The sequence below is a fragment of the Dermatophagoides farinae genome, chromosome 5 (genome assembly GCF_024713945.1).
Source record: "Dermatophagoides farinae isolate YC_2012a chromosome 5, ASM2471394v1, whole genome shotgun sequence".
Classification (NCBI taxonomy): Eukaryota; Metazoa; Arthropoda; class Arachnida; order Sarcoptiformes; family Pyroglyphidae; genus Dermatophagoides; species Dermatophagoides farinae.
In genome coordinates, this window is record NC_134681.1 from 3,437,528 (window position 1) to 3,452,234 (window position 14,707).

A 14,707-nucleotide genomic window follows, 5' to 3' on the forward strand; every position below is an offset into this window, starting at 1 on the left:
TTATTCGAATTATTTTCAGTCTAAATATTTCCTGACTTTTTTACACAGTTAAATTATTTCTAGACTTTTCTACCCAGTCAACTTATTTCATGACTGATGGTCAAGAAATTTCTTGACTTTTATTAGAATTATTTTCAGTCAAAATATTTTATGACTATTTTCATAGTCGACTTATTACATGACTGATGGTCAAGAAATTTCTTGACTTTTATTAGAATTATTTTAGTCATACACACAACAAAATGAGTCATGAAATAGTCTGACTAAAAGTCAAGCTATTTCTCGTTTGATACTAGGTCTAACTATTTCATGACTATTCAAAATCAAAAAAATAGCTTTTCTACCCATTCAAATTTTGAATCCATGCATTTTTTGAATTTCTAATTGAATTTTTCCAAGTCAAAAAATAGCTTAACTTAGTGTCAAATTTATTATTTATGCAATATAATACGATGAACTTTACATTATCATCGTAATATGTTCGCAGCTATGATTGGGGATTGGACACTATTGATAAATTTCAAAATAAAGCTTTATTGATCAAGTATACGCAGATCATAGATCCAACATACTCGATGGATAACGATAATTTAGGATGGGTTTAAATACTAGATTATAATCAATTAGAAACATTAATCAGGTTATAACATTCATCAAATCAAAGTCAAATATTCCATTTATGATATTCAAACAATTATGTTTGGATTTCAAATTTTTCATTTATATTATTAAATATAAATTTTTATTGAATCCTGAATGATCCCCGTGTTGTGAAACGGTAGTGCTGATGGCAAATACACGTCCAACATTCAGTTAATCGAATTAAATCTCAAATTCTATATTTCATGTTTTTTATTGTTCAATGTTCGATTATATTATTCACATTTGTGATTAGTCGATGTAATATACCATTGATTAATGAACAACGCGATTTTATACTTTTTTACTAAACTTTGTTAGTCTTTGGTTGTTTGGTAATTTCAGAAGATAGATATTGTCACATTTATTATTTAACGGATTTTTGGTTTTGTGATACATCGACTAAAGTAAGATTATGAATCTGATTCCTGAAGACTTGAAACAGTGAGTAAAACAAAAACACTTGCATCCTATTTTCATTCTAATTGTTTGTCTTAGAAATGCATCCAGAAAAAGATTCGAAACAGATATTCTGTTCTGGCGAGGAAATACAGGAGCCAACACAATAATTTGGAAAGAAAAAAACAAAAAATGTCAATAATAAAATGCAAAAAAACACATCGAATGCTATTATAATTTTTACTATTTTATTATTATTATTATTATTTTATCATTATTAAAATTTGGTATTATTTTTATTAAAATTGTCTGAACATTTTATGACTTGATTAGTCAAAATATTTCATGATAAAAAGTCAAGCTATTTGATAATTGGGGTAGTCAATTTATTTCATGACTTCTAGTCCAGCTATTTCATGATTAGGGTAGTCAACTTATTTCATGATAAAAAGTCAAGCTATTTGATAATTGGGGTAGTCAATTTATTTCATGACTTCTAGTCCAGCTATTTCATGATTAGGGTAGTCAACTTATTTCATGACTTCTAGTCCAGCTATTTCATGATTAGGGTAGTCAACTTATTTCATGATAAAAAGTCAAGCTATTTTTTGATTATGAATAGTCATGAAATAGCTTGAAGTAGGTGCAAACGAGAAATAGCTTGACTTTTAGTCAAACTATTTCATGACTCATTTTCCTGTGTGAGTCTAGTATATGAAAGAAATTTTTTTTGTTTGTCAATACCATGATGTCGTCCAATTTTATCTGAATTTGCAAATCAAACATTCGATAGGAAATGATCAATGATGATCGTAGATGCCAAAAAGAGAGAAAGAAAAAAAAATATGAACCGAAAAGTAAAAAAAAATAACACAAATATCCACCATTAGATGGCGATATATTTGTCATTTTACAAGTGATGAAAAAAAAATTTCTGAAATACATTATTTTGAATGCAGTGTGTGTGTGTATTTTTTTTTCACTTGGAAAATAATGTGGACCAAGTAAAATGGTAGTTGTTGTTGTTGTTTGAGTGAGTGATTAATTGTCATTCTGTGAAAAATAACGGTGACAATTGCCGGTGTGTGTGTGTAATTGTAATTGTCCTTTTCACTTACAAATTGTCGTCGTCGTCGTCATTTGGGTGATCAGGGTCATAACATATATACATAGATGAAAAACAACCAAATTACGTTGTGATTACGATCAAACATGGTTTTTTTTCTTGTCAATCGATGGTGAAGGACAACACCATCACCACCACCACCAACAAATATATAAAGAAGATAAATAGCATCGTACAGGAGAAAACAAAAACAATCTTGTAGAACACAAGCTAAACAAAAAAAAAAAAATAGTGTACCTACCTGGATTGTAATAGTTTGTTGTTAATCAATTTTTGTTTTCAGTTTCGTTCGTTTGCTCGTTCGGTTTGTCATTGTTTTTCGTCTCTGAGTCAATGATTATTGACACAAAACGACCAATCATCATCATCTACTTTAAGCTTTACTGGAAAGAAACAACAACAACAACAACAACAACAACAAAAAACGCGCGACATTTTTTTTCCATCTCTCGCTCTCTCTTTTTCTCTTTTAATCGATTGATCTTTCACGTTCACATTGTAATGTTTGCCTTGGATTAGAACAATGAGCGATTGTCAAACTCACGCATACACACACACAAAACACTCGAAAGAAAATATTCTGGATGATGAGAGTCCGGATTTCTAATTAAAAAAAAAAAACAAAAAAAATCTGTCATCACATTATTTATTCTGAATGTGATAATGGTGAATGGAGTGAAACAAAAAAAAAACAAAAAAAGGATTCCAAATGAACGATGTCGTAGATGAAGAGAAGAGAAGAGAATTATGGAATTATTTTCACACATCAACAAAAAAAAGGAAATGAGCTGCCTATTATAATTAACAGTAGCGCCAATTCAATCTGATTCAGATTCAAAAACAAAAAACAACGAAAAATTCTGGCATCACATCCATTTGTGCTTGTGTGTGTTTGAGCTTTTAATTAAACTCATCATAAACAAACAAACATGCGACAACAAAAACAACAACAACAACAACAACAACCAAACCCGTTTATACCCGAATCATATAATGGAATATTCGACGACAACGACAACAACAACAACAACAATCAACAAAGAATCCCTCGATTGCAATGATAATCATCAGAATAAGACAGAAACAAAGCAAAATATAGAATTGAAAGTTTGAAATGATGATGATGATGATTACTTGTGCTATTATAAAAAGTGAGAGAGAAAGTGACAAATAAATATCATCATCATTCACATTGATAATAGTAGTAAACATCATGACCAAATTGTTGTTTAAAAACACTTTCTCTCTCTCTTTCTCTCTTTGTGCTCTCTTTAATGGATGTGTTGTAATTTGATGAGATCGTCTATGCAAAAAAAAAAAAAATATTTCTGTGTTGCCATCGGTGATGATTGTCATTTTGTTTTCTCCAAACGAAAAAATTAATGCAAAGAGATGAATTTCATGCGTTGTTTTCGTTGTTTTTTTTATCGTTGTTTTGAAGCCATTTTCAATCTTACAGATTGACACAAAATAGATTTTTGTTTTTTTTTAAATAAAAAAGAAAACAAAACTTATTTATTTTATTTATATTCATTTCAAATGATTAATCAAATAAAAAACACACAGATACACAATACACATATACACACACGCATGGATTGTTGTTGTTCTTGTGTTTATTTTTGAAATAAAAAAAATTTTTTTTTTTACGTGTGTTTCATTCATTCACTCTTGTTTGGCTTCGGGCACATCATCACATCATACCCTTAAGTTTTTTTAGCGATTGCAATTTGGATTCCAGCTTTGGCCTTTTATTCTTTCTCTAGGTTTTTTTTTGTTGTTGTTTGTTTGTTAATATGGACGCCAAAATCCATTGGATGATTTAGAGCTAGCATTTGCCCAGGATATATTTGAATGATTCGATGTAGATGATGATGGTGATGATGATGATGATGATGATGATGATGATCCGGGTGATGCAACAGAAACAGGACTTAATGATTCATATTTCACGTTATCTGATGATGAATTTGGTTGCGTAACTTCTATACGAATTTTTTTGTTTACATGCGATAATGATAACTTTGATGATTGTTGTTGTTGTTGTTGTTGCTGCTGTTGATTTTGTTGGCTACTTGAACTGTCTAAACTATCGTTATCGGATATGACTCTTGCCGTACCACTGTTATTATCGGCAGTAAATAAAGAATGGACATTTTCATCGTCTTGTTCATCGATATTTTTTTCTACTTCAATCGATGGTGAATTGGTGGCAGATTTATCTTCTTTGTTCTTTTCTTTGAGATCTTTTTGAGCATCGATTTCATTTTCCATCTCTTCTTCTTCCTCTTCATCACGTGATCGTTTGCTTTGGCTATGGCTTAATTCATCATCATCTTCAACATTGATTTCTTCTAGTTCACTATCATCTTCACGAGATTTTGGCAGAAAAAATGCGCTCAAATTCGATGGTAAGTTCGGAATTGCTGTCGGTATTGGTGCTGGTGGTGTTTGTTGAAACTGATCGATTGATCCACAATTAAAATGGCCATTGGCCGCTGATGTGATCGATGATCTGCCAACAGTAGCAGCTGGTAAAGTTGGTGGATGATAAAATGGTACTGCCGCCGATGTAGCCGATTGAAGAAATACAGCCGCCGCTGCAGCCAATTGATGATTATTTTGCATGAAAGATGTGGCCACCAATTGATCTGGTGGATGTGTTGCCGACGGAAATGGACGAGGATTAGATGCATGTGCCAGCAGATTTTCCATGGATCCATTGACCAATTTGCTGTTGTTGTTGTTGTTATTGTTGTTTGTACCATTGCGTTCAATCAGTTTGGCCACATTTTTTGGACTTGTCATTGACTTGGATACTTCTGTTTCGTGCAAAAAAATAGAAAACAAAACAGAAAGAGTATTATTAAGGTACAATTGGCATACATTCATTAATTTATTCATTCGATGACAAGATAGTCACAGGCAATGGATTATAATCGTCTTAAAAAAACTAATTTGAAAATCCTCCCTAATGATGGTTTGGTTCATATGATGATCCTATTGTTGTTCGAATGAATATTGAGCAGACCAAAGGAGATAGCCATCTCTAATTCTCTCTCTATGCACAGAAAAACTAATGCGATTATAGACAAACAAATAGTGAATGTCGTCTATGATCATCACCTAAAAATTGCCAGTACCATATGGGCCATATATAGCATCATTTACCTTTGTGATGTCGAGAAGATTGATCCGATTGCTGCTGTGGCTGGGCTTGTTGTTGATGGTGGCCATGGTGGGGCTGTTTGTTCCATGATACATTCTTGCTTGATTCCAATGACATCAATTCATGACATTTGTTGCCATTCAATCCATTTGATGAAGGTGATTTGTTCTGAGAATCAGCTTCGTTCATTGGACCATAGGTGATTGCTGGCCGGCTATTTACCGCTGGTGGATAATAAGGTGGCCACAGAGGATGGTTATTAGCTGCTGCCGCTGCTGCTGTTTGATCGTTTGGTGTTGCTGCTGAACTGGACGTTGTAGTGCTCGTTGCCGTATTGGTTGTTCTGATTGTGGTCGTCGTAGAAGAGTTGATCGTCGAAGACGATGTTGATGATGGTGGTCGTGGGAAACGTCGTGAAAGATCAGCAGCCGCAGCAGCAGCAGCTTGTAATACCCATTGTTCAGCTTGAACACGAGCGGCTAATCGCCATTCAGTAGAACAAGGTAACGGTGTTATTGGACAAGAACGAGTAGGATCTATTGGATGACGAGGATGATGTACAAAAGAATTGGCAAATGCACGAAAATGATTTGGTTGTGTACTAGGAAATGGCCAACATTGATTCATTAAACCTAATGAGTGGGTGGGAAAGTAGTTGAAAAAAATTATTATTATTATTATTCAACTAATTGAATTAGTGGACATCATTTGCATATACAAAAACAACAACAACAATAATAAAATGGACAGAGGAAAAATGGGTGGGATACTTGGTTTTTAAAAAAAAACTTTGAAATAGTAACCCATTCCATAAATAGAACTGTGTAATGTAAAGTGTAAACTTTTTCAATGGATTCATAGGGTTACCACATGTCCGGAATTTCAGTAATCATTTTGTATTGATGGTATTCTATGGTGACCATATGGTTGACAAACACTGATAAATGGATTGTCCGTACAATTTGCATGGAAAAATATGGTAGCCCTAGGTATAGAGAAAAATGAAGACAAAACACGCATTTAAAAGACAGACCAAACGCGTGCAAGTTATATTCCCTGGTTTCATTTTCTCTATTTCGGGAATCGACCAATCTATTCTCTCTATGTGTGTGTGCGTGTGTGTGTTGTTTCCCGATAACGGTCGATTGGTTGGATGGTTGGATGGATGGTTGGTTGGTTGGTTGGTTGGTTGGATGAGAATAAATGAAAAACCAAGTTTGGGATCTATTTCGTTTAATTGCTATTTGGTTCTGGTTTGCTACGGCAATAATCGTCAATGATGATGATGATGATGATTTCAAATTGACAGAAAAAAAACCAACCAAGGGCTTCTCATGTGAAACACACACACACACACACAATTGGTATAATAATTTTTGAACGAATAAAATATATCCCCAAAAAACTTTCTATTGCCCCTCTATCTTTCTCTCTCTCTCTCTCTCAAACAGAAAAAACGGTTGAATTAAAATCATTATGGCGAAAGCATTCTTTTTGATTTTTTTTCCAAAGCGATTGTTTTGATAATCTGGCCTGAATCGGGTGAAATTGTAAGTATTTTTTTTTTCATTTTTCAAACCATACAACCGACCGTGAATTCGAGCGTAAAATATGGAAAGCATATGTCGCTACTGCTGCTGATGCTCATACAATGCCATCATCATCATGATAAGTCTCTTTTTCGACGACAATATATGCAAGTGTGTGTGTGTGTGTGTTTGTGAATGTTTCGACGGGCGTTGTTGTTTTGTTGGAACCCAGGGTGGTGGTGGGCATACTCATTAATTGTCAGTTTAGTTTTAGTTTTTCATATATTTGACATCAAGGATGAGCAACCAATAGCGATGTCAATGGCTGTCAATAGGATTTTTATTTTTATTTTTTGTTTTTTGTTCTATTTCAACATAACAAAACAAATGGTGATGATGATGATCCCGGCTTGTCAATATTAATAATCATCATCGTCATCATCCACTTGACAAGGAGTAAGAAAAAAAAGTGACAAACTCTAGAATTTGTCGCTAAATTTTTTTTTGTGTCTGTGTGTTGACAAACTCTCGACTCTTCATATCGCATAGGGCCTTATTATTATTAAATATTACCACTTTCCTTACAATGTACGACAATAAAGCGGACGGAATTGAAAGAGAGAAAGAGTGAGGAAAAAAATTTAATTAAAAATTGGTAGGGCACCATTCCGACGCCTAGTAGTCATGATTTTTTTTTCATTTTTTTTTTTTTTTTGGCCAACTTATCATTATGACTAATAATCGAGCAGTAATATGCTGCTGCATTCTTGATTCTTTACTTTTTTTTTACCATTCAAGAATATATCTGTATATATACGAACGACACGTTCTCAATATGGATGCTTTTGGGTTTCTCATGAATTTCTGATTGTTTGCCTTTTTAAATGAATTGTGTGTAACGAACGGTAACAACAACAACAACAGCAACAACAACAACGAAAAATGGTAAGGGAAAGACCCCCAAACATAATAATAAGATGCCATTATCGATATGATGATCCTTGTGTATGCATCCGGAATGAACTTGGTTACGCAAAAAAAAATCGAGTGAGTGTAAGTGAATCAAATTTAAATTTCAAATGCATATATGTCTATTTGAGTTAGTATCAAAAAAAAAAAAAAAAAAAAAATTTTTGCTGCAACAGTGAACACTGATTCCTGATGCATGACTGGAATCTGGAACTGAATCACACACATACCGAGAGAGAGAGAGAGAGAGAGACAGAGAGAGAAACAAACTTTCAAGACGGTTCATTGAAATTTCGGTGCACAACACACACACACAAAAAGCTAAATGGGCTTCTGGGCAAATTGGAATAATTTTTTTTTTCTTTTTTTTGGCCAATTTGGACAAATCATTCAACGTTTGACATGACCACTGGTCATGGAATAGCGCGTGTTTTTAGTAGCCAAATAAATTGGACTGGACAATGGAAAATGATATATTTGTGCTACTGTTTTGCCGAAAATTCATTGATCACTCATTATGGTAATGATTGTCCATATTGCAAAAGTTATTGTTGTATTGACTTCTTTGGTTCACGATCATTTGTTTGTTTGCATTTGGCATTTTCGTTTTTCTTTCTTTCTTTGGTCGGTCTGATGACAAGCTATTTATTGGTGTTTGGTTGTGTTGTGTGATTTGCTATACGTCAACCGCAAGCTAACACCAAAAGTAAACCAAAGCAACATTTTGCGACATTTGGATCGAATCCAACTAACCAACCAACCAACCTGTATGAGAGCTGATAATATAAAGACGTCAAAAAAAATCTCGTCCATTATTCACAGGGCCAAACAATGGATCAAAAAGATTTGCCCATTGTTTGGCCTTTTTCTTTTCATTCCATTCTTTGGGTTGCCAACGGGGTCAAATAAGAAAATCAAAAATGAAAAAAAATCTCGGCCATTTCTCATTTTCATTATGATGCTTTCAAAAAAAAAAGAAAAAAGAAAAAATAACCTATCTACCCATGACCAGAAAAAAACAGGCAGATCAAACCAAAAATTTTTTTTCCACCAAATCCAAGCCCAAACACACAAACACACGCAATGGTAAGCCAAAAAAACAAGCCTCAAAAGTACTGCTTGGTTTCTGTTGTTGTTTTTGTTGTTGTTGTTCAATGTTGTTTGTCACAACAGGGCCATTCATCACACACACACAACATTACGCTAGCTACGACGGTTCAAATTCACAATTGTCAACTTTCATTGATCATTATTATTATGACAATGAAACACATAGAACACACCAACCAATCAAATGATCTATCTAGCTCAAATGGAAATCAATGGTGACAACAATACCCGCTGCCGCCGCCGCCGCTGCCAATATGATCGAACGATCGACCGACCGACCGAAAACAACCAACCAACCAACCAACCAACCGACCGACCGAAAACAAACCATAGGGTCACCAATAATAATAATAATGGAAACCCAATGAATGAATGAATAGTGAAAGCAGTATATACCGGATTAAAAACTTGGAGGTTTCTTTCTGGTAACCATTGTTCTGCATGTGTGTGTGTGTGTGTGTGTTTTATATACCATCTACTATTGTGGCCGACAAAGCTGTTTGGTTGGCCAACGAAAGAAAAAAAAAATTAAATTTATTCGGGGTAAAAAGGCAAGCCAAATGCGTGTGTGAGTGTATGTTGCCTAGGTCGGTTTTTTCTGTTTGTATGTGATTTTTGGTCGGTCCATAAATGTAAAAAACGGGGAGGATTGGATCCATGAATGAATCAATCATATACCAATGATATGGTTTAGGTCACACACGGCATCTTCTGATCTAATCTAATCTATCTATCTATCTATCTAGAAAAAAAAACATTGAGCACTTTTTCGCATCGATCGATAAAAAATGGATAGGGAATGGCGAAACAAACAAAACAGTGGCAAGGGGAAAAAAAGGAAGGGGAAATACACATTCTTTATGCTTTGTTAGTAGTAGTTGGTTTACTCTACTCAACTTACTTGATTTACTTCGTGGTTCACGTGGTCCATCCACCGTTACTTTGATGGCTTTCGTATAGGTACCAACTTGCGGTGGATTCGTACTAACCGTAATTGTCAATGAGAAGCTTTTTCCTGTTTTTTTTTTGGAATGAAAAAAAAATTCAAAAAAAAATTGGAACATCATTAGCCTGGAACACAGACACACAGTTTTTTTTCTTTACTAAAATAAAAGTTGAAATTACAAAGTTTGTGACAACAACAACAACACGGATATTCGATTCCAATCAGCAGCGGCTGCTGTTGGAACGATTTTTTCCATAATAAACACTTTGAATTTGATTCAAATTCAATCCCAATGGTTTTTTTTCATGTTTTTTCCCTCACTTTTCAAGTTGGATGTTTTGTGTATTAAATAATTCATGGCTAAGAAGAAAAAAAAACCAATGCCAATCTCCAATTCTATTAGTGACCAAATAAATAAAAAAAAACACTGAAAATAGGAAAAATGAAACCAGTGTCCACATCGTGAACGCACACACACACGACACAGGACACAGAACTTGATTGATCGACCATTTTATCGATCCAAAATGTAAAATTGAAATTTAATTTCGATTTCGACCCTGAGTTTATTAAATTTCTTGTATTTTTTTATGATTCAGACCAAAAAAAAAAAAAAAAAAGAAACTCAAAACTAGAGATTGCAATTTTGTGCAAAGGATTTGTATTTCGGAGTGTAGTACAGGAGCTGTTAAAGCTTTTTTTTCATTTTATTTAGTTGGCTATTTCGTTTTTTTTTTCTTTTCGTAGGAATCTCATTTCAGTTTTAGGGATCGAGTGGCTCGACTGTCCACTTGCTAAAACTCAACGGGCATCAACAGCAGCAGCAGCTTGTCCAAATGTAATGCAACGGAAATGCCATCTGAGCACATCATATTGTGCGTGTATGTGTGTGTGTGTGATAGCCAAATAGCCAAAAAGAAAGAAATATTATGCTGTATCGGCTTTTTATCAGAGAAAAAGAGATGGACTCTAAAAAAAAATCGGGAAACGAAAAATTCGGGTATACCCCAGTCACTTTAAATCTCATTATCAATACAAACACACACATACACACACACACATTCACATTCATATCGTTCATTGGCTTTGTTGTTTGAAAATGGAAATGGAAATGGAACCTAACAGCAGCAGCAGCAGCAGCGAATATAAGAGCACATTATAAACTGGGAAAAAGTGAGAGAGAAAGAGAGAAAATACTAGCCAGCCAGCCAGCCAAAACTCAATTTGGGCTTTCAATAATCCTCTTTCAAGATGCTCCACATTTTTGTTTTTATATTATGATCCATCATCATGAAAGATATAGATGGAACGACGATACAACAAGCTATCATTATTATTATTATTATTATGGTAGCCATTGTCCTGTATTATTGTCAATGTTGTTGTTGTTATTATTATGACACATACAGTGTGTGTGTGTGTACTACACAAGTCGAATCATTACTAATAATCATCATGGACAAAAACAAAAACAAAACAAAACAGACACAAATAAAAAAAAAAGAAGAGGATTATCAATAAACAAACACACACACACACTATGGACCATCTTATGTAATTACACAAAATTCAATTGAAAATTTCCATGTCCATTTTTTTGTTGTTTTTTTTTCAAATATGTCCAAATAAACAACGTAAGCAAGTGTAGAATTACCATTCATGTGTTTTTTTTTCGATGGATAAATGCCAATATAATGTAGTAAAAAGCTAATAAAACGAAAAAAAAAAATTCTTTCACATTGGTTATTGTGTGTTTGGCTGTTGGCCAGTTTGTCAAAACTTTAAAACTGATAGATAGATATAGATATGGGTGGAGATTTTGTTTTATCGTCGCCAAAAAAAAAACATGTGAAAACGATAGTTTTTTTTTAATGACAAACACATGCTCGGTGTATGTGTGTGTGTGTGTGTGTGCGTGCGAATAAAGTGCAAACATCAAATATCACTGTTAATAAATGAAATTTACCCAATTTATATTGATAAAAGAAAAATCTTTCTTGAATTTTTTTTCACAAATTCAAAAAAACGTTTACCATGTATGGTGGAAAATTTTTTTTTTTTTTTGCTCGTGACAAATTCACGTATGTGCATTGATCCACCACAACAACAACAAAGAATAAGACTAAAAAGCGTCTTAAAGAACCCTAGAGAAATGATGATGATGGTGTTGATGTGAATGATCATCATCATGGAAGTCAAATCATATCCCCAGATAGTAATCAAAAGCAAATTTAGCATTTTCCATTTGTTGTTTTCCTCATCATCATCATCACATTATTATTCGTTTTTCATCGGCAGTTGCATACAACAGTTGCATTTTTGAGTTTGATATCCAAAAGAAAAACAAAAATAAATTGAGTGATTATTACACTCTAGAGCAGCTACTTTTTTTTCGTATTTTGCATTCATTTTAGTTATGCGGATATAGTAGATATAATACAATGATGATCGAATGATGTGAAACAAAACAAAAAAAAAATACAAGGCGCCAAAGTTTTGATTTACTTTTATTTTGTATTTTTTTAGAATCAAAAAAAAAAAAAATTCTTTTCTCCCAAAACAGAATGAATGTGAAATGTGAAGAAGAAAAAAAAACACGGATCCAAATTGGTTGTTGTTGTTGTTGTTTGTGAAAAGTGAAAGTGCAAACAAACACACATGAAAGAGTGTGTGAGAATGCATGAATTGATGAGATGAGAATGACTCCCGTGAGAGAGAGATAACTCCATGTTCCATTTGTTGAAAGTGAAATGAGTGAGAGAGAAAGAAAAAAATTTTTTTTTCACTACAAAATTCAACAACAAAAATACCCGTGTAAAAATTCTCGTCAAAATTATTGTCCGTTTTTTTTCACATACATCAGGGATTTGTTTTTTTTTTTTTTTTTTTTTTTTTTTTTTTTGCTACAAAAACACTAGACACACCATCATCATCATCATTGAAAGATCAGCGCCATCGATCCATCATGATTGTTGTTGACCTGGCTATATGCATGGTCCCTGGCAAAAAAAAAAAAAAAAGAAAAGCAAAAATTTCTCGAAAGAAAAAAAATCATAAAATTCCAACATTGAAAATGAATGGAATGTCGAATGGAATCATCATGTTCATATTATTATGATTGGTGGCGTCAATCTTCTTCTTTTTATTATTATTATTACTGACTCATGATCAAAGCATTCTCACTACATTCTTGATGGATGAATCCATGAATGAATCGTTTTCATGTAAAATAAAATAAAACAAAACAAAAAAAGGTTGAATTAGTGCAGTGAATCGGAATTCTTTTCATTTTTTTTTTTTTTTTTGGTTCGCCGTTGTCGTTATTATTGTTATTACTATTATCATGTTGTTGTTACAGAAAGAGAGAGAGAGAGAAGAAACAAAAAAAATGAAAAGTGGCGCCCGATCCACTGCCATATATGCATATATTATCCAGCGGGCAAAACACGCACAGACTAGAATAAAAATCTGATTCCAAAGCATCATAATCGTTGTAGTAAAATTTTCATGTTTTTTGAGAATGAATAAAAAAAAATGTAAATTTATCTCTAAAGAATCTGGTTACTGTATTTCATGATTCGGGTAATATTAGCATCATCATCATAATGATAATGTGAATGGATGATTCAGTCAACTTGAACGAGATCATTTTCAATAAACGTGATATACAACAACAACAACAAAAACAACAACAACGACAACGAGCACGTTAAATAAAGTGGAACATACAAGTATTAAATATGACTGACTGATGGTAATATTATAATAATAATAAATAAATAAAATGAAAGTATTGGCTTGATTCTTGTGAATTTCTTTTACGATTGTTTTTTCTTTTTTTTTTCTTCGTTGTTGTTCTGGATGGCGGCTGTTGATTATGATGGCTGCTGAATAATGTTTCGCTACATCGATTTTTGTTGGCATCGGGTAAATATAATAATGATGATCGATCATGCAGACAATGAAACAAAAAAAAAAAAAATAATAATAACGACAGACGAACAAGCTAATCAATGTACATTAAGGTTCTGTATATTCTGTAGCCTGTTTAGTATCGGTTCGATCCCGATTCTATTAAGGCGACGACAACAGGCCAAATATCACATCACATCACATATATAACAACAGAGTAGAATAACATCCATTAACAAGTTAATCAATCACACACACACACACAGAACAACGAGAAAAAAAATTCAACACCGAAACTATCGGGTCAAAAGTCGCCCGATTCCAAACACTAAGATTAATGATGAAATTTCGGGCCCAACACACTGTTAATTGATAGTGTGTGGCCTGAGAAATAGGTAGTAAAATTGACAACAAAAAAAACAGACAGACTGACTGACTGACTGACTAACTTACCCCTGCCAGATCGGCCAACAAAACGAAGATCATTGAATTTAGCAACTTGATTCTTCATTATAGCTGATGCATTTCGTAATTCACCACACCAATTTTCATCATTACCGGCTTTAATGGTGACCAATGTACCATCACTAACTTCACCTAATGCAACCACTTTGAAAGCGACTGGTAATGTTTTATTTGAACGCCAATGTGTTGGTAGTGCAGAACAGATGATGTTTGGTGATCCAGTACGAACCAGTTCACCTGGATGTTCAGTCATTACTTCATTGAGTAATCTTTCACCTGGAAACAGGAAATCAGTCATGATTTTATACAATTTAAATTATTTCAAGGTCAAAAAAAATAAATACTGGACACAAACACCACATGTCACATACACACACACACACACACACACAAACACAACAAACAATTTTCGACGTCAATTTGATTTGTAGTCTCGAAAGCAA

The 14,707-nt window shown here is 33.4% G+C and overlaps 1 protein-coding gene across 1 annotated transcript; it reads right to left on the bottom strand.

The window, feature by feature from the left end:
• Positions 1-2,913: 2,913 nt before the first annotated feature.
• Positions 2,914-14,707, bottom strand: LOC124492668 (uncharacterized). The gene is made up of 4 exons (XM_047055632.2): positions 14,253-14,707; positions 9,843-9,956; positions 5,336-5,965; positions 2,914-4,986 (listed from the first exon to the last, which is right to left on the bottom strand). The coding sequence occupies exons 1-4, from the start codon at positions 14,560-14,562 to the stop codon at positions 3,956-3,958; spliced, it is 2,085 nt and encodes a 694-aa protein (XP_046911588.2). The 5' UTR covers positions 14,563-14,707; the 3' UTR covers positions 2,914-3,955.

Excerpts from the sequence above, each read along its gene's own strand:
- LOC124492668 (XM_047055632.2), bottom strand. The coding sequence starts at position 14,562 with ATGACTGATTTCCTGTTTCCAGGTGAAAGATTACTCAATGAAGTAATG. Across the intron at positions 9,957-14,252 it reads TGTTGGCCGATCTGGCAGGG|GAAAAAGCTTCTCATTGACA; the intron begins GTAAGTTAGTCA and ends AAAAAAAAACAG. Across the intron at positions 5,966-9,842 it reads TGAACCACGAAGTAAATCAA|GTTTAATGAATCAATGTTGG; the intron begins GTAAGTTGAGTA and ends CCCACTCATTAG.